We start from the raw sequence: 21,365 nt of genomic DNA, 5'->3' as shown, positions 1-21,365 counted from the left end.
ATAACCTCAGCTTGTACAGTCATTTATATACGCGGACCCACAAGAAAGCACAGGGCTCCAAGCAAGAGTTTGAGACCCTCACTACGCATCCCAAAGGTGCTTTTTCAAGAGGCAACTGAACATCCTTGTTTCTCCTGAAAAAGCACCTTTGGGACTATGGGGACATGGATGACTGAGAATCTCCACAGACGCCTCACTACGCATGCGCTGAAAGGAGACCAGCCCTCCGGTGCTCGGCATCCCTATACCGATTGGAAGGTTTGATCATGGAGACGTTGGGGAGAGAGTGGCTTCCGCTAGGAAACGTCCGTTGCGCTTTGCCGCTTCGCTTCCACAACCCGGAAGTAACTCCTCTTGGGTCTCTGACACGTAGCTTCCAAGAGATCGAGGGTAAAGCGGGGAGGAAGAACCTCACGACGGTGTGAGGAGGGCAGGCGAGGGGAGGGTCTTTGCCTCGCCAGGGAAGGTGGCTTCCAGGGAAGGTAAGCTTCGGGGAGAGGGGAGCAGGGTGGTGCCCGAATTTGTCAAGAGGATCCGACTCTGTCGCGGGGGCTCCTTCAGGCTCCGGGGGAGCGTCTTCCTTCGCTTCTGTGTTTTTTTTTCTGGCTGCGAGGACGGGATTTCGGAGTGCGTGGCTGAAATGCCCTAATATTGCTGGTGGTCTCTCGAAACCCGAGGTTTTTCCATTCTCAGATCCTGTGATTTTTCTTTGTGGCAAGGAAGGGGTCAAGCTATTCTCCAAAGCACCCGAGGGCAGGACAGGAAGCAACGGATGGAAACTAAACAAAGAGAGAAGCAACCTAGAGCTAAGGAGACGTTTCTTAACAGTTAGAACAATTAACCAGTGGAACGACTCGCCTCCAGAAGTGGTGAATGCTCCAACACCGGAAGTTTTTAAGAAGAGACTGGACAGCCATTTGCCTGAAATGGTATAGGGTTTCCTGCCTGAGCAGGGGGTTGGACTAGAAGACCTCTAAGGTCCCTTCCAACTCTGTTATTCCATTCTATTCATCATCACCATCTTCTGTGCTGCTCCAAAGGTCTAATCCTTAAAGGCTGCCTGGCACCAACATTAACCAATGATGTCTCTTTGATAGAAAGCTTTGAAGAATATAGGCTTGAATATAATAATGTAGGCTCTGTTGTAGTCGGTCCAGGTCGTCCTTTGATTTACAACAGTTCATTTAATGACCATTCATAGTTACAATATCACTGGAAAAAGTAACTTATGGCCGTTTTCCACACTTACAACCATCACAGCATCCCCACAGTCACATGATCAAAATTCAGATGCTTGGCAACTGATTCATACTTAAGACAGTTGCAGTGTCCCAGGGTCATGTGATCCCCATTTGCGACCTTCTGACAAGCAAAGTCAATGGGGAATCCAGATTCACTTAATAACCATGTTACTAACTTAACAAGTGCAGTGATTCAGTTAACAACTGTGGCAAGAAAGGTAGTAAAAATGGGGCAAAACTCGCTTAACAAATGTTTCACTTAGCAACAGAAATTTTGGGCTCAATTGTGGTTGGCAGTTGAGGACTATCTACTTTCCTTAGGCGATTTGAGGAAAATCAGGTGCCATATTATAAAATGTCCTTTTTTCCTTTTGGGTAAACCACTGGATGCACAGCAGTGCAAGAGCCTAATTTAATGTTTGATTGCATTATTTTCCCCCAAAAAAGATTGTATTTTACTCTTGGTGATTGGTAGATGAAGACATTCATAGAATGGCCATACTTTGGTAGTTGTTTTTGAAAATATTAACAGAAATATTTATTTTACAGATAGCAATGTCTGGATTTGATAATTTCAATACAGATTTCTATCAGACAAGTTACAGTATTGATGATCAAGCACAACAATATGGAGGAGATGCTGGAGGAGGAGCAGCATATAGCAAGTAACTTGATTTTTTTTTTACTGTTCCAAATAGCCAATATATTATTATCTGTTATTTGCATTTGGCTGAAGTGTTCAGTTTTATTTAATTTGACAATCATGCCACTTTTATATCTAAAGGGTTTTATTTATTTAGAAGATCACATTTCTCAAAATAACTTCAGTCCACTGGAAACAAGAAAGTCTTAAGATAAATCCATAGTGCAGGATCAGAAGAATTTCAGAAAATGGCTGTGTGTAAAAATTGAGTCAAACAGCAGCATTCACTGATGCTCAAGGAAGATTACTTACAACCTGTTGACTGTTGTAAGTGTACTTGGTTAAGCTAATACTAGTCGCATGTTGTGTTAATGCATATTGGATTATTCTTTTATGCAACAAGTATGAACTTGGCACAGTACTTTTTAATCTGTGGCACACTCACCAAATAAAGTAGCTATCATTAGTTTACTGATTCAGATAAAATATTTGAATCCAAAGTTGCATGGGTTAATCATTTTTCAGTATAAAATTTCCCTTTCAATATACATTATTGTTTACTTGCAAGAAAGTTTTCTGAAAATATTGACACTGAAAACTCCTCTTCCTTAAGTCTGGCAATATCCCTATATGTCACAATAGATACATGGTGACCGTATATGTCACAAAACCTGAAGTATGTTCTAGTATCAATTATTTTACATGGCAGTGATGGGAAAGCAAGGCAGTGGCCTAGATTCTCTTGGAAGAAGGACTATTTTATAATATCTGAGGATATGATGGTCTATATTATAATATCTGAGTTTTACTTGGTAATAATTTGAGAAAAATATTGGATAAGTTGGAAAGTTATTACAAATTTAAAGTGAGAAATTGTATTTTGTCATATTAGAAAGTAAGGTAAAATAAATTCATGTAATTTTAATCAGAATTATCCTTTAAATAGTTTGATATATTTCAAATATTGATATCTCTGTTTTCTTTATATAAATAATATTTATATTAATATATTCCATTAATTTTCTTGTGGTGAGGTGGGCAGCAAACAAATTTAATAAATAATTTTCTTCAGGAACTATATAGAATATTTAGAGTTTGTACCAATGTGATAATGTACAACAATGCCTTTGCTATGGAATGGGCACTTCGGGACTTAGCTAATATTCTGGTGCCTTAAACTTGCTTCCATGGCAAAGAAGATTCTGTTTTCATTTGATAAATATTTCTGTTTTCTGCAGGCAATACAGTGGCTATGAATATTCTCAGCAAGGTGGCTATGTCCCTCCAGAGATAATGCAACCTCAACAGCTGTACACTGGTCAAATTTTTCAGCCAGCACCAGCATACACACCATCTTCATCACAATCTTTCTATGGAAGCAATTTTGAGGATGAACCTCCATTACTAGAAGGTTTGATTTTTATTCATTGCAGAATTCCATGTCAGCCAAGATACGTGATCAAATCTACATAGGAGTAATCATAGCTGATTACGAAGTGTATTTGCATGTATGTATGTTGATGTAAAGACAGGGTTTTTTTAACATTTAATTTTACTTCATTTTTGGCATTTAATTTCACTTCATTTACTTAGCTAGCATGATCTCTTAAGAAAACTAAATGAAGCAAAAGAAAGAAAAACATAAGTAATTGAGATGGGGGTGACCTTTTACAAATTAAGATGACTTAATGCAGCTAGTTATATACTTGGTCTCTGACTTTTGGTTAACTAAGAAGATCTCCAATTTAGTACATATATATTCTACAATCCAAGGTTTCTGCAAAGCCCTAAAGATCTCACTGTTTCAGCAGGGGCAGAGTGAGTTATGAGCCTTTTTTCTGATATGCTTTTTATATTTCTGTAATTGGTTTTGTAGGTTTTCCTGATCTGGGTGCTTGTAAATTGTTGTTATTTGAATTTTCTACATTTTGTAATTCACAAGGGAAGCAACTATAATTGAGAAGGACTCTTTAAATTTGATTGATCCATTAAACCTGTGTTCTTAATTTGTTCTACAGAACTAGGAATAAATTTTGACCATATCTGGCAGAAGACTTTAACAGTACTGCATCCATTAAAAGCTGCAGATGGCAACATTATGAATGAAACTGATCTGGCAGGGCCTATGGTCTTCTGCCTAGCCTTTGGAGCCACCTTATTGTTGGTAAGATTCCATTACTATAGATGTAGTCCTGTCAGTTTGAAAGTTACAAGATTAAAGCACATAGAAGTCAAGACTTGGTCATTTAAATATCAGTAATTTATAAAAAAAACAATGATACATAGGGTTGAATATCCTTTCTGTTGAAGAATGTGAGTTAGAGTCTTATGGTCATTATTTGGAGCCTAGTCCCTGATCCACAAGGTGGAAAAAGAAAAACTTGCTGGATTTTTACTACATTTACTACACTCATAAAAGCAAAATAATTTAGAACAGGGGTCTTCAAACCCTGGTTTGCAGCCCAGTGATATACACCATGTGTCCCTGAAAATAAGACCTGGTCATTTTTATTTTTATTTTTTTGCCTCCAAAAGAGGCACCAGGTCTTATTTTGTGGGGGGGTGTCTTTTCCACAGTCTCACCTTGCAGTGGCAGCGGCACCAACAGCCCCGCCCAGCCAGTCCACTTCTTCTGTGGCCGAAGGAAATGCCTCTGCAGCTGAGAATGGAGCTCTGGATTGTTGAGTGTGGTGCCCCCCGGCCTGTATTTGCCATCAGAGGCCTTCCAGAAAGGTCTCTGCAGCCGAGAACCAAGCTACAGATTGAATCTGTAGCTCGGTTCTCAGCTGCAGAGGCCTTCCTGTAAGACCTTTGATGGTGAAATGCAGGCCAGGGGAGGACACAGAAGAAGGCAAGGCAGGTGTCGATTCATGGAAGACCTGACTGCAATGGCAAACGGGTGCATGGGGCAGCTCCCCGCCCTAGCTTGATTTTTAGGAATGCACCTCACCCCAAAACTAGGGCTTATTTTTGGGGTAGGACTTATATTAGGCCCACCTCCAAAAAAATCAAGCTAGGGCTTATTTTTGGGATAGCTCTTAACTTTCAGGGAAACATGGTAAATTCTTATAGAAATATAAATTCTTCCAAATTCTATGCTGGCTCAGGAATTCTGGGAGTTGTCCACAAGTCATAAAAGAGCCAAGGTTACCTATCCCTGACATAGACCTTCAAGGCACTTCCATACCTTCAGGAGTACCTTCTGGACATCCCTATTCTTTAGATTCAGACCATTGAAATATTAATCTAATTAGACTGCTTTTTTATTATTAAAATATTCAAAGATGTTATTTTTTAAAAAGGGAGCAATGTATACCTGCAAAACACACACACACATAGAGAGACAAGCACCATAGAGCATCACCATAGTGAAAAATCAGGAAACCTGCCTGGAAAATACTTTCTTTCAGATTTTGATCTGAAATAGTGCTTTTACATAGACTTAGGCATTAATGATACATCTCTGGGTTTAGTTTTATAAACAACGTTCCTTAAAAATACTTAAGTGGTGCTTCATCTGTTGTGTTAAAAGTCTATATAAAACTAGTTTGCAGGGATGCGCAGCTATTCAAAGAGGAAAGGATGCTTTGGAGGAGATGGGGCACACTAATTGCATCTATTGGCACTTAATTAAGGCACACCTCGTTAAAAAGAAAGCATTTAGGAGACGGCAACAGGCTTTACTAACTTTTGCACGTTACTGTGGCTCCCTGTTACTTCCCTGACATCAGGGTGGCCACTGTGAGCAAGCACAGGAAACGACACAGTGCTATTAAGGAGGTGCTGACAAATTCAGCAAGCACACTCTGCTAAAATACCCTTTCTACTCTGGATCCAACTAGCTGCACTTCACTTCTAAATTGGTTCACTAGACAGATATTTGTATTGCTGGTATTTCCATCTAAACCTGGTTGAATGATATCAAGCAGTGGAATGGCAACACTTAATTTTATGTGGGAAAACCTATTTTTTAAATAATGTAAAAAGTTTGAAACGTGGATGTGCAATAACTACTAAAGTAATCTTATTTCTAAGATTTCAGAAATGTTCACTCTTACCGAAGATTTTATTTTGTATGCTTTATTTTATCTCTTTGCAAAGTCTCTCCTAAAATATATCCAGAACGTTAATGTATTCTTCTCTCTCTCCCTGTTTGTTTGTTGGTTTTGTTTGTTTGTTTGTTTGTTTTAGGCTGGAAAAATTCAGTTTGGCTATGTATATGGAATTAGTGCAATTGGATGTCTAGGAATTTTCTGTCTCCTGAATCTAATGAGTATGACAGGTGTCTCATTTGGTTGTGTTGCAAGTGTCCTAGGATATTGTCTTCTTCCTATGATCATACTTTCAAGCTTTGCAGTTGTATTTTCCCTACAGTAAGTAATACCAAAGATCATTACCATCCATTTAATGATACTGTATATTATTGCTCACCGTAAAAAAAAATTGTACTCAAATGATTGGTTAACAAATGTGAATTTAGGTAGGATAAAAACAGTTTACTATATATCATTTTAGGGATGCGGTGGCTCAGTGGGTTAGGACGCTGAGCTTGTCGATCAGATGATCAGCAGTTTGGCGGGTCGAATCCCGAGTGCCGCGTAACAGAGTGAGCGCCTGTTACTCGTCCCAGCTTCTGCCAACCTAGCAGTTCGAAAGCACGTAAAAATGCAAGTAGAAAAATAGGGACCACTACGGTGGGAAGGTAACAGCGTTCCCTGCGCCTTTGGTGTCTAGTCATGCCAGCCACATGACCACGGAGACGTCCTCGGACAAGCGCTGGCTCTTCGGCTTTGAAACGGAGATGATCACCGGCCCCTAGAGTTGGAAACGACTAGCACGCATGTGTGGGGAAACCTTTACCTTTTATATATCATTTTAAACTGAATTTGATTTTCCCTTTTTTATTTACACAATGTTTGTATTTTTGGTCCAATTTACCTAGAAAGGAACACTTTTTGATCAAATAATAAAACTGGAAAAATTATTTGAATTTTTACTCTTTTTTGCAATCTCTTATGTTGCTTATAGATAAAGAAAAAGTTTTTTTGGACGTGCTTTAAAATTCTACATTCCAATCCAAATAACAAAATGTAGCCAGTAAAAAAAGTATGTGATACTGCAGCACTTTCAAAATGCAAATACCACAAACATTTTAGTTTAAAACTATGGAATAGTAGCTTCTCAGCACAATATTTTGTATTGGATCCTTTAATCCAGAAGTGGGCAGTCTGGCCCTGCAGATGCCTTCTTTCCCATCAACAAGGTTCCCTATCCCTTCTCATTTTCTTCTTTTCAAAATCATTTTAATTATAAGTAAATAAGAAACTGGAATACTGTAAAACAAAGCGCAGGTAGTCTTCAACTTATAACCATAAATGAGCCCAAAATGTTTGTTCCTAACCAGATAATTAACTCATTTTATGTCCTTCCTTCCCACAGTCGTTAAGTGAATGACTGCAGTAGTTAAGTTGGTAATTTTGTTGTTAAGTGACTCTGGCTTCCCATTGACTTTGCTGGTCAGAAAGTGGCAAAAGGTGATCACATGGCCCTGGGACACTGCAATCGGTCATATACAGTATATGAGTCAGTTGCCAAGCATCTTGAGTTTTCATCACATGACCACGGGGATGCTGCAACCGTTGTAACTGTGAAAAATGATCATAAGTCACTTTTTTAAGTGCCGTTATAACTTTGAATGGTCACTAAACAAATGGTTGTAAATCGAGGATTACCTATACAAGCCTCCATTGTTTTTTTCTTCTTCTTTGCAACAATTCCCTAACATTTTACAGTAGTCAAGAAAATTTAGAGTGACTTTCCAAAGTAAGTGAATTTCTGAAGCTGATTAAAAGGAAACTATCTGAATTCTGTCACAGAATTCAGAACAATGTCATAGTTATGTAATTTAACACTCCAAAATGTTACATAAAGCTGAATGACATTCGGGTATGTGTACATTTTGCCAAATTTACTGAGATCCATATAAGTACTAGTTCTATGGCAAGATGTTTTCTTAATAGCGTCTAGGTCAGACATATCAAGCTCGCAACGTCATGTGACGTCACGCAACATATCGGGATAGTTTTGCCATTACTGGCAATGGGGTGGGCGCAGCTTCCGTGTGATACGTTCGGCCCACAGGCCGGCAGTTTGACACCCCTGGTCTAGGTGGAGGCTTTTGAACATTTAAATTAGGAATGTTAACAAGAGTTTTGGACAGGTAATAGTTTACTGCTTGAAACCTGTATAATTGGATAGCGCACTTGGCATGTTTCTGTTCTTGAGTAATCTTAAACAAACCAATGATAGTTAGATATGTTGCAAGTTAAACTGTTGCTCGTTCTTTCCTGTTTCTCTCTTTGGCCCAATGCTTGGTACAGGCTAAAAGCTGAATATACTAGATAGAACTGTTCTGATATATACAATTTTATATGATGTTATCAGTGCTTGATTACTTTCCCATTGTTGTTGTTTTCAGGGGCGTGATGGGAATTATTCTTGCTGCTGGAATAATAGGATGGTGTAGTTTTTCAGCCTCCAAGCTCTTCATTTCAGCCTTAGCAATGGAAGGACAACAACTTCTAGTAGCATATCCCTGTGCTTTATTATATGGAGTCTTCGCCCTCATTTCCGTGTTTTGAGCTGACTATCTTAATTATTGGACTTAAATGAGCCGAACCTAAAGCTTTTATTTGGGATGTTTAAACTGGGACCAGAAATCAACTGTTGGGCTGCTGTCTTTCAAGATTAATATTTGAATTATTGTCTGAAGCAACAATAACAAAATGTACTTTTTGTGTTTCTTTTTATAGAACTCTTAAATACATTTTTACATTGATCTGTAAACACTTCAGCTTTCAAACAAGCTAATTACGCTGTTTAAAATGTAAAACTTCAATCGTATAACCTGCAAAATGTTGTTTTTGAAAACTTTTGTAGTTCAGAAATTTTTATTGATAAAAGTGAAATCATTAACTTCTTTTCCCACAGTAATATACAGCAACAAATTTAAAAAACAGATAAACATTTCCCATTTTAACAACTTAGCAAAATAGAACATTTCCCAAAATAACATTTAATCTGAAAGCAAACACAAAATGAATCCCATATATAATTTTTCAGCATTTTTATAATCCTCTATTTCCTTTTCTTTACAATCCAAATGGCTATGCAGGCTCAAGTTATTGTGTTTATTTCATTTTATATATACTTTGTAAATAGTTCTGTCATCTTATATACATGTGGGAAGGTACTTTTTATGCTAAAACTGAGAATTCCAGTAGTTCCGTCAGAAGCAGCTTGTTTTAGAAAATAGCTTTGACAAATATCAGTATTGCAGTCTAGTATAAAACACAGATAAAATTTTCTCAAAATGTTCTTGCAATGTTTTTTCTTTTAGTAATTCCCTTTACTGTAATATTGTCCACTACATAATTGCTTAGGTATTTATTTGAATAAAGATTTATTCCCACTGAGCAAACATTGTTTAAATCATGGTGTAGTAGAATCCATCTTATATTTAAGCAGTTTTAACAACTACAGTGTCATGGCCATCAAGAAACATTGAGTTAGGAATCCAGCCATAATTACAAAAACAACTATTTAATTGACACAGAAACTATGTTCAGCATTAAAAATGCAGTAATGACTTATCTTTAGTGTTAGGGAATAACAAAATGAAATGGCTAACATATGTTCTTTACAAGCTTATTTTATTACAAAAGTAGAAATTTTAAGTATCATCGAGCAATACCAATGAACAAATACAGCCTTTTTTAATACTTCCAATCTCCCCATCCCTAATTTCTGCAGAACTCTCCATACTTTGTTTTTACACAGCTTAGAGTTGCTGTCTTACCTTTTTAATAAACATCTTGTAAGAAGTTCAGATTTCTGTGCACATTTAGATTTCTGATGCTTGTACTGTAAACTACATTCCAGATTTCGGCATTTTTCCCTCTGATGCTTAAATTGATGTGATTTCACATGCAAGTGAACTGTAATGGGTGACAGATTAGAGGTCAGGGGGGGAAATAATGACTGGTACTCATTATTAAAAAAATACCTGAAGAATCAGATCCTTTTACTTTAGGAACCCAGGTTTTCATATTGGTGTATATGCTTTTTAACTTGCTTATAAATTTGACTGCACAAAACTGTGAAGGCGGGCTATGCTCAGAAAGTTTCAGATGCATTTCCCTCTTGAAATTGGTTCCTGAAATAAAATAGCCCCACTTCTGAGAGTAAAGTTAATCAACCATATTGTTTTGGATTGCTTTGCTTTGTGTTCCTTCTTAACCGCCTCCCACAGAACAATGCCAAAGCTGGAAAACCAAAGTCACCCAACTTGAAGAAGATTCACTCAGGACTGGAAGAGAAGGCTGAGAAGTCAAAAGCATGCTGGGATAATGCGAATTGCTTGGTTGAAGGGATGCATTCTTTGTTACTTTGCGTAGATAATGCAGAATTAGGATGAACAGGTAAGTGACAAGAGAAGCTGCACTGTGAAACTTTGAGTAATAAAAATAGAGAGTTGTAGGGAGGGAAGCTGGAAAAATGATCTGAGAAAAATGGCCAATTTATTCATTATTTTGACTAATTTCCAAGGGATGGAAGCATCAAGACATCTAAAAAGATAGCAAGAAGATTCCAGAAGCTGTACATTATACTTTTTCTGGTGCTGCACAGATAGGTGCATGTAGCATTTGCTGCCAACGACACCATCCATCAAAAGCTATATAACAGCTATGCAGTATCCTGCATTCTCCATCACACTTGAGCTGTGAAAACACCCCTGCCAAGAATAGGTAAAGGCAAAGGTTCCCCCGCACACGCGTGCTAGTCGTTTCCAACTCTAGGGGCCGGTGCTCATCTCCGTTTCAAAGCCGAAGAGCCAGCGCTTGTCCGAGGACGTCTCCGTGGTCATGTGGCTGGCATGACTAGACGCCAAAGGCGCACGGAACGCTGTTACCCTCCCACCGTAGTGGTCCCTATTTTTCTACTTGCATTTTTATGTGCTTTCGAACTGCTAGGTTGGCAGAAGCTGGGACGAGTAACAGGCGCTCACTCTGTTACGTGGTACTCGGGATTCGACCCGCCAAACTACCGATCTTCTGATTGACAAGCTCAGCGTCCTAACCTGAGCCACTGCGTCCCTTTTATTCTGCCAAGAATACCACTCTTGAAAGCTCTGTACTGAGCTTCAGAGTCTCAGTTATGAAAATGAAACAAGAGTACAAAACATTGGTTTGCTCCATACCTGTGAGAAATTGATAGGAATATGGAAAGCAATCAAAATCTGATTGGAATTTGAGGGCTGAAATTGCACAGTGAATAATTTAATTCAGTGTTTTGATTGAAGGTTCAAAGGGAACAAAATTCAATTCAACCCCCTTTGAATTCAAAAATTCAAAAGCAAAAAAAAAGTGACTGCATCATTTTTTGGCAGTCTGGGATTTAAGATAGCATGATTGATCATAAAACATAGAATAATAGGGTTGGAAGGGATCTTGGAGGTCTTGTAGTCTAACCTCTTGTTCAGGGAAAGAGACCTTATACTATCCTGCTCAAATGGCTATCCAATCTACTTTTGAAAACCTCCAGTGATGGAGCACCTGCAACTCAAGTTCCATTGATTAATAGTTCTCACTTCTCTCAGTAAGAGAAAATTTCTCCTTTCTTCTAGTTTGGATCTTTAACAAATTAACCTTGTCAGATTCCAATCAGATACCTTCAAAGATTCCCTTGCAATAAGTATCGGAAACATGCCTCTCTTTAGGCAGGGATAAATAGAGAATATAGCAGCAACTGCCCAACTGAACCTATATGGAAGCTGTGTTGAACCAAAGCAGGCTGTCTCTTCCAATATACAAATAAAAATTTCCAAAAGTTATTTAAAATGTTAAACTTTTTTTTAAAAGACTTCACCATCAACTAACAATTTGCTTTTCTGGGCTAATAGTGGTAGGCTTGCTGACATGGCTCTTTGGCAAGGTTAACCTTTTCTGGATATGATGTAATATAGACTGCTTTAAAATAAGTTTTTAAAAATAGGAAATATGTATGTGTTATCACTATTAGATATATAATATATTGTGATAAAAGAATAGAGCCCCTGATGTTCCCATCTCTTTGAAATAAGGAGTCAACAGCAGGCCTACTCAAACAATGGAAATGATTCAGTATTAGAGAGAATTGGACAAAATAAGGAAAGTGCAATATTTATTCATGGAAAGTATTCTTTTATTTTTTTATTTATTTTAATCCCATTTATATCCCGCCCTTCTCCGAAGACTCAGGGCGGCTTACAATCTAAGCACAAATCAAATGTGCTTAGCAATAGCCTTCATTCTATGTATATGCCTGCTTATTAGCCCACTGCTCCACCAAGGTTCTTATGTGTATGGAAATGAGAAGACAGAATTAAAAAAAAAACAGGAGAACCAAGATTAACATTAGACCAACAATCAAGAAGCAAACAATACCCCAATCAAGACCACTTACACTTACACTAATAGAGCAAGCTAAAAAATCTTTCCCCCCCCCCAACAAACACCAGCTACATTTATTTTCAAGCCTATGAGATGCCCCTCCACCATCTCTGCCAATTGCTTTAAGTGCTATTGCAATTAAAATCAAGTCCAAGCTGGGAGAAAGATGCTGGAAATAAAATGGAGGCAGGCTGCAGGAAAGAAGGTCTCTATTTATTTGGTAGCCAGAAATTCGTGACAGCAGCATGTTCCTGGGGTGGCTGACAAATTAGCTTGGTGAGTGCAAGGATTTTTATACAGTTTACAGTATTTTATAATTTGGAGGATTGCTTTGTATGCTTTTATTATTTGATTGGTTTTACTTGTTTCACAAAGGCTCATGATGGGTCTTAATTATCGGCTTCCCTTTGTTTTAATCCTGTCAAGCAAATATAATTGATTTTATCCTCTTATTTTTAGTCTGTCTATTGCCTCTAGTGTGCCCTTTCAGTGAATAGGCAGGCTCGAGTCAATGTTTCTGCTTTTCTCAATGATTGGGGTTACTCAAGTTCATGAGTGAAACGTTTCTGTATTTCATTTCCTGAGCTTTATTCTTGTGATTTGGGAGAATAGTAAAAAAGGATTGGGGGGCACATTCTTACCACAGTGCCCTTGTAAGAAAACATTCACAGCAAGCTGAATGTGGTCATAAGCAGAAGATTCAGTCACAAACCTGTGGCCCAATAAACCAGATTATTTATATGCACTGAACGTATCTCAAAGATTGTACAGCTAGCATGCTAACCTAGTGGAAAGGAATAACTAATAAGTCACCCGTCTTATCAAAAACATTTCAACATCGTGCTGTAGTTTCCATTGGGTATGCCTTTTTCTTTGCCTTGTCTTTGTAATATAGTGGGCCAAAGATAGATAAGCTGTGATTCTGCCTTTTCTAAAGGCTACTCAACAAAGCTACCAATGCTTTGCAGAGAGCCCAGTGTACACAAAATTATTTGCATGTTTTAAAGCGATTTGGTTGAATTTTGGTGAGGTAGGTTTTAGCCACAACGCAATGGACTTAATTGTGAACCACCAGTCATCTTCTTCAAATGGAACAAACCGCTTGGATAAGCAGAGAAACGTTTCATAACAACAAGAAGTCCAGCTGCCATGAGTCAACTTGCAGACAATTCTACCTGGAGGACTGAGAATCTTCACTGATCATATCATATCATAATAGTAAAGTTGGAAGGGACCTTAGAGGTCATCTAGTCCAACCCCCTGCTCAGGCAGGAAACCCTATACCATTTCAGACAAATGTCCAATTTCTTCTTAAAAACTTCCAGTGTTGGAGCATTCACAGCTTCTGGAGGCAGGTTGTTCCACTGGTTAATTGTTGAAACTGTCAGGAAGTTTCTCCTTAGTTCTAGGTTGCTTCTCTCCTTGATTAGTTTCCATCCGTTGCTTCTTGTCCTGCCTTCAGGTGCTTTGGAGAATAGCTTGACTCCCTCTTCTTTGTGGCAGCTCCTGAGATATTGGAACACTGCTATCATGTCACCCCTAGTCCTTCATTAAACTAGACATACCCAATTCCAGCAACCGTTCCTTATGTGTTTTAGCCTCCAGTCCCCTGATCATGTTTGTTGCTCTTCTCTGTACTCTTTCCAGAGTCTCAACATCTTTTTTACATCGTGGTGACCAAAACTGGATGCAGTATTACCAAGGCATCATTTGCCAAGAGAGTTCTGTTAAGGTATAGCCTTGATTTTGAATTAAGAAGCAGGAGAAAATGTTTAATTTTCTCAAAGATTCTAAGCCATTGGATAAAATTCCCTTTCCATTTCAATAAAGAGTGTCAGTGGTTAGTAGTGGATATAATACTGCATAGGAGTGAGGCAGCATTTAAGCCAATTATGATGCAAAGGGGGAATGCTTAGAACCAATTATAGCAATTCTATGTGTCCATAGAAACAGGGGATCCTATTTCTGGAAAGTTATTGCATTGGATCCCAGTCCTGAGGCTCTGTAAATGTGCTAGTTATTTATATCCATTGAAATGCATTATATGTATACCTTCCTGTTTATCAGAACCATTCTGCAATAATTCTCCCAATTTACAGGACATGAGCATCAAGCTACTTTGGAAACATTAACTGTAATTATTGTTTCCCAAGTGGTGAAGTTTTTTCTTTTCAAACACACTTTGATCTCTAAGACTACAAATCTACTTAGTTGGGATTCAGTAGGAATTAATGTTGAATAGGTTGGTATTCTTGCTCTAAATATAATTGCAAAAGTATTTTGAAATAATATGTTGCATTCTGATTATTATGATATATCTGCCCCAAAGTTATTTACGCTGTTTTAATGAAGAACATTATCTGCTCAAGGATCACAGTGTTCTGTGTTTGTGCAACTAAATTACAGTGATTACTTTTTCAAATGAGATTTAATCATATTCCAAATGTTCTAATAGATATGAAAGCTCACATTCTTTCCTGAGCACATCTGGTGCTCATCCTAAAATATTGTACTGTTATGAAATATACTAATCAGCTCAACTTCACCTTCACTTTGGACTCTCCAGAAATGAATTAATGAATAATTTTGTGGCTAGCTTGCACAATGGTTAATTTAAAGATCCTTAATTTTGGAGATTTTTTGCACTTAGAAGTGTTTGAAAAATTGCTTGTTCAAAACAAAATAAGAACAAGTGCTTATTTTAAAAAAAATCAGTCATGTTACTATTTGCCTCTTGACAAACGGTTCTCTCCAGTCTTTACTTGAACAGATCCAGCAAAGAGGAATCTAATTAGCTAACTGGTTCTACTACTAAACTGCCCCTAATATTAGGAAGAGGGGGGGGCAGGGCTTCCCCAATACTCAGCTGGAACCTGCCTTTCTGTACCTTAAATTCAATATTTCTGGGATGTTCAACTGCATGTTTCTATGTGACATCCTTTTAGATCCTTGGAGAGTGCCATCACATCCTTTGTTAGCCTTCTCTAAGCTAAGCAGTCTTCCATCACTCCTTATAGAACTTGATTTCTAGGCCTGATCATCCATATTCCACTTCTCAGACCATGCTCCAATTTCCTTAAAACTTCTGGGTCCCATATATGAAGTGGGTTCTAATCATTACAGAATAAAGCACAATTACTTGCTATGATTTAGTAATTATTCTTCAGAGTATGCATTCTATAAATGCATTTTAGGCACATCATCTCAATGATTTCTTATTCATATTTAATTTGTAATTAGCACCCCTTCTAAGGTTTTTTCCCCACAAGTATTACTTCTATGCCAGATAATAGCAATAGCAATAGCATTTAGACTTATATACCACTTCACAGTGCTTTACAGCTCTATCTAAGAGGTTTTACAGAGTAAGCATATGGTCCCCAACAATCTGGGTCCTCATTTTGGAAGGATGGAAGGCTAAGTCAACCTTGAGCTGGTAAGACTTGAACTGCTGAACTGCTGGTAGCCGGGATTCAGCAGAAGTAGCCTGCAGTACTGCATTCTAACTACTGGGCCATCATGGCTCGTAATACTCCATTCTTTACTTGTGTACTGATTTCTGTTTCCTAAGTGAAAAAGTGGAATTTATTAAATTTCACGTTGTTACTGTATTTCCAGTAATCTATCATGATAATTCCAAATTTTCTTTTTCTTGAATATTAGCTGCCCAACCCAATTTTGTATCATCTGCAAAAGCAATCCCTCACCACCATCCAAGTCATTAACAAAAATGTCCTAGGTATAGGTTCCAGGACTTAACTTTATGCCTTCCCTTTTGATGCTTCTCTTCAATTTGATGAGGAGTTAGTAATGAACTCTTTTTGAACAAGATTGGATATCCATTTATTTAGGCCATCCGGCCCATGGTCTTTTGGCTTACTAATCAGAATGTCATGGAGTCTTTTGATGAATGTTTTGCTCAAATCAATTATGTCTGTATCGTTTCTACAATTTACTAATGAAGCAAACATTATATAAAAAATTAATGTGATAAAACTTGTTTTCCTTCTGCAGATCTGTCCCGATTTCTAATAATCCCTGTATTGTTCTTTTAGTGTTCACAGAATCTTAACAGTATTCAATGTCAAACTGACTGGTTAAGGATCCCCTCCCCCTCCCCCCTTAGAAGATAACATTTGTTGTCTATTCATTCTCTGGCACTTCATCTCTTCTCTGGGATTTCTCAAAGATAATAAGCAAAAGTTCAGCCAGACTATTTTCGGAGAGGATCTGGCCATGGAGATTTGTAGATATTCTGTGTGTCTGCATCAAACACAAAGTGGAAGTCAAAGACAAAATACAGAAGGAAGATAACATCATAGTGTACAAAATCAATTGCAACAATTGTAACCAATTCTATGTGGGACAAACAGGAAGGCAATTAAAAACAAGGGCTCATGAACATCAGCTAGCAGTTAAATGGCACAACCAAAAATCCCTGATCTCAAACCACATTAATAAATAACACCAGATCAACTGGGAAGAAACTGTTGAAAGAAAAATCTTCATCAGGGTCCAGTCCAAGGTGGGAACAAACAAAATGGAGAGTGCTCTAGAAAGAAGGTTGTAGTTTATTGAAGAGCAGAACCACAAGTTATGTGTCTCTGGAGCAGCTGACCACATGGAGCAAGGAGTGGTGGGTTTTTACACCTACTTGGGCTTTTTTGTTTGTAGTTGTTTCTGTGGCATGAACTTTGACCTGAGGTTCAATGTGCCCTTCTGGTATTCTAACGGTCGTGGATTAATCCTATTATGTCCTAAAGATCATGTCCTGCTTCCCTGGGGCTTTGACTGATGGCTATGTCCTGTGTTGGATTTTTGGGTGAGGGGTTGTTGGTTCTAGGGATCTTTGTCTTTCTAATCCTATCAGCTCTAAGCTTCCTGCCTCCATTGTTTCTGAAAGGATTATAAAATCTGTATTTCTACAGACCTGACCTCTGCTAGAGGCAGAGAAACTGGGGTGGGGGGTGTTTCTGCCTAAGATTTTCTATTATTCCTTTGGGGAAATATATTCTGCTTTCTTTAATATTCCCCAAAATATTTCTTTCGCTGGGGGGAGGCTGACTTCCCACAAAACAAAAATCAGTGGACATGCCAACACCTGCCACATATGTGAATTTGTTGAAACCTGGTATTCTACCAAAGGAGCAATTAACAAGCACATTGATCTAGATCCAGCATATAAATATGATCTAAAAACTTATCTATTCGAACAAGCCGGCCTGGCCTGATGGATTTGGGTTTTAAAATTATTTAACTAATGTATTCTTATTTTATTGCCCTGTACACCGCCCTGAGTCCTTCAGGAGAAGGGCGGTATATAAATCAAATAAATAAATAAATAAATAAATAAATAAATAAATAAATAAATAAGAAACCAGACCATTTGAACTACCAATCAACAAGGGAACCAATCAGCTGCTCAGAATTTAAATATAGCTCCAAACAAACAACCAATCACATGACCAACTGACCACACTGTCACACAAGACATTTATAAGCTAAAGAAAATAGGACAAGAAAATCCTGCTGCTGATGTTGCCTAGTCTGGTAACAAAACATTCATAAACTGAATTGAAACAAGCTTGGAGAGCAAACAACTTGCCAAAATCTAAAACCTCAGCTGCAAGTATTTTCTATTATTACAAAGTAGAAGTTTCAACCAGGGCTTCATAACAAACCAGCAACACATATCTTCTTTTCAGAAAAGAATGAAATAAAATAAGAGTTGAAGGGCTGAATTTCTCTCCTTTTGCTATCTTAACTGCACATATGATATACTGATTCTTCTTTTCTTTGTTTGAATCTATCTGAAGAAGTCTCCTCTTTTCTCTTAGCACTTTTATTGGTCACAATTTATTGATTTGATATTTTATTGCCACCCTGGTCATATGTGTCTGGGCCATTAAAAAATTAAGGATAGCTGATGCCTTCATGTTTTCCTCTCGCCTCTGAAAGAAAAAACTATCACCCAGACTTCCTTGGCAGATTTTGTCTTTTTCCAGATTTTAGGGTTTTAAATTCCTATTCTGTTACAACTTCTTTAATGCAATACAATGCAATTTGTGTTTAAAAAACATCATCTACTTTTCTTCTTGGCTGGTTGGAAAGTAGTATACATTAGCAGCAGTGCTGTTTTATTCCACCCTCCATTAATTTTAACCTGAATGTTCTCATTAAGACCACCAAGTTCATTCCTTTGGATTTCTGTACAGATGTTAGTATGCAATTCTTTCTCTTTTCTATTGCTTCTCTTCCCTTTAAACCAATTGTATCCTTCAATTTCTGAATTGCAATCATGAAAATCATCCTACCAAGTCTCAATTATTGCCTACAATTATTTTCATGATTGAAAGCTTTAGATTATTGTTTGCTTTCAAGTAATAAGAATTCAAGGTCATCTTGTTTACCTCCCATATGCTTCAGTTTAGTACTGAGACAACAAAGGATCTGAACGTTATGAGTCAATGTTCTTCCTGATCTTTCATTGACTAATTTAATAGAGTCCAATTTGTTTACTCTTTCACTTATACTTGAAGCATTTATACTTATCTGAAATTCCTACTTCTGAATTTTCACATTCAACCCTGAAGTATTTAATTTAAAGCCTTTCTGATCATGTGTAATATTTTGTCCAAACACAAGAATTATGAAGTTCAACCTTTTTCTTCCAGAAGTTTATTATTCAGGTAAAACAGATTGTGATTCCAGGAACCAACTGATTCCCATTAATTCTATTAACTTTTCCTGCAGTATTCTTAATTCCATTTCATGTTTTCTTCTAAGGATCAAGAAGGATGATGACTATACCACCTGAGCCTCAAGGTTCTTCAGCTTCTTTCCTTGATTGTCAGAGACCAAACTGAGACATTTCTAGCACCAGCATTTATCCACAAATATATAAGCAGAAAGGATAACCTCTGCAGACGTTATACTATGTTTCCCCGAAAGTAAGGCCTACCCTGAAAATAAACCCTAGCTTTGAGGTGAGGCACATATTTAAAATCAAGCTAGGGCGGGAGTGGGGTGTATGGAGCTGCCTCACATGCCCCATACCCACTTACCTCACAGCCAGGTCTCTCCTTGATGGCCCACTTCTTCTACGGCATCTTCTGCAGCCAGGCCTGCATTTCTCAGTCACAGGCCATTCCAGAAGGCCTCGGATACAATCCATAGCTCAGTTCTGCAAGTCCTCTGCAGATGAAGACCAAACAATGGATTCAATCCATAGTTCAGTACTCAGCTCCAGAGGCCTTCTGCAAAATGGAGGCTGGAATGCAGCTGCAGAATGAAGCTGCTCCTTCGGCCCCAGAAGAACTGGGCCGGCTGGGCAGGGCTGTTGGTGCCAGAGGTGAGTAAGACATCCCTCGAAAGTAAGACTTGGTGACTCTTTTGAAAGCAAAAAAAAAAAAAAGACCCAGTCTTATTTTCGGGGAAACACGGTAAATCTTGACAGCTATTTCATAAAATCCCTGATTTATGCCCCTGAATTGGAGAGCATTTGTCCCACTTGGGAAGAGGGCCCCAAGCAGGAAATTAAACTGGACTCACTGAATAAATACAAGAAGGCAAGGTCTGTCCTCTGAATGCCTTTGAGCCTTATTTAGCTTTTCCCAGAAAAGCTGCCAGCCTGGGGAGATTCCTGTATTATTGGCAGTAGCTAATTTGTCACCCTGAGAGGTAGCACACTTCACAAGTCAGTGGGTCCATTCTGACAAATTAATTTCTGATCCTTATAATAGAAAATTTATATTTCATACAACTCTACTTGTTAAAGTCTAACAATATACCTTTTCTTAGTATTGGCTTTGGAAGGATGGCTGATGATCAGAGTATTTGATGGATAAATCCCACAGCAGACAATATTTATTTATTTATTTATTTATTTATTTGTTTTTATAAACCGCCCTTCTCCCGAGGGACTCGGGGCGGTGTACAGAATAAGGTAGGCATACAGAGTGAACAATAGTGAAAAAAACAATAGTAAAATACAAACTGGGACCACAATTAGAGCTATCAGGCCAGGCCGGACTGCTGGAACAGGTAAGTTTTTAAGTCGCGCCGGAAGGTGCGGAGGTCGGGGGCCATCCGGATTTCGGTTGGTAAGCTGTTCCAGAGGGCTGGCGCACCCACTGAGAATGCCCTCCCCCTGGGGGCCACCAGCCGACATTCCTTGAGCGGTGGCACCCTGAGGAGGCCCTCTCTGTGGGAGCGCACAGGACGGTGGGGTGCTGACATTGGCAGAAGGTGCTCCCGTAGGTAGTCCGGACCCATGCCATGTAGGGCTTTGTATGTCATTGTTAGCACCTTGAACTTCACACGGAAGGCAACTGGAAGCCAGTGCAGCGCACGTAGGAGAGGTGTGATATGGGAGTATCGGGAGGCTCCCAAGAGTGTCCGCGCCGCTGCACTTTGCACCAGTTGAAGCTTCCGAGTGGATCTCAAGGGCAGCCCCATGTAGAGAGCGTTACAGTAGTCTAGGCGAGAGGTCACAAGAGCATGGGTGACTGTACGTAAGGCATCCAGGTCCAGATAAGGCCGTAATTGGCAAACTAGTCGAACCCGGGAGAAGGCCCCCTTGGTCACAGCTCCTATGTGATCTTCCAGGGAGAGCTGCGAGTCAAGGAGGACACCCAGGTTGCGGGCCCTATCAACAGGGGGTAGTAACTTGTCCCCGATGTTAAGGGATGGGATGTTCTGAGTATCCTGGCTTGCCGGTACGTACAGCCATTCAGTCTTGTCCGGGTTCAGTTGAAGCCTGTTCCTCCCCATCCATTCCCGGACGGCTTTCAGGCAGCGGGACATCACGTCGAGGGCATCACTGATGATGTTTGGAGTTGAGATGAAAAGCTGGGTGTCATCAGCATACTGATGGTACCCTACTCCAAAGCTGCGAATGATCTCGCCCAGCGGTTTCATGTAGATGTTGAACAGGAGAGGCGAGAGGACCGACCCCTGAGGGACTCCGCAAGCGAGAGGCCTCGGGGTCGA

The 21,365-nt window shown here is 38.8% G+C and overlaps 1 protein-coding gene across 1 annotated transcript; it reads left to right on the top strand.

The window, feature by feature from the left end:
• The first annotated feature begins 323 nt into the window (after positions 1–323).
• Positions 324–10,127, top strand: YIPF5 (Yip1 domain family member 5). Its single transcript, XM_083352964.1, has 6 exons — positions 324–482; positions 1,791–1,906; positions 3,123–3,295; positions 3,903–4,048; positions 6,076–6,257; positions 8,363–10,127. Exons 2-6 carry the CDS (start codon positions 1,797–1,799, stop codon positions 8,523–8,525), a joined length of 774 nt encoding a protein of 257 aa, XP_083209090.1. The 5' UTR covers positions 324–482; positions 1,791–1,796; the 3' UTR covers positions 8,526–10,127.
• The last annotated feature ends 11,238 nt before the right edge of the window (positions 10,128–21,365 follow it).

The sequence above is a fragment of the Vipera ursinii genome (genome assembly GCF_947247035.1).
Source record: "Vipera ursinii genome assembly, chromosome: 2".
Classification (NCBI taxonomy): domain Eukaryota; kingdom Metazoa; phylum Chordata; class Lepidosauria; order Squamata; family Viperidae; genus Vipera; species Vipera ursinii.
Note: the sequence above shows the minus strand (reverse complement) of the source record. Positions and strands in the feature narration are given on the sequence as shown.

Coding starts and splice junctions, on each gene's coding strand:
- YIPF5 (XM_083352964.1), top strand. CDS start 1,797: ATGTCTGGATTTGATAATTTCAATACAGATTTCTATCAGACAAGTTAC. Junction 1,907..3,122: donor GGAGGAGCAGCATATAGCAA/GTAACTTGATTT, acceptor TGTTTTCTGCAG/GCAATACAGTGGCTATGAAT. Junction 3,296..3,902: donor TGAACCTCCATTACTAGAAG/GTTTGATTTTTA, acceptor TTTGTTCTACAG/AACTAGGAATAAATTTTGAC.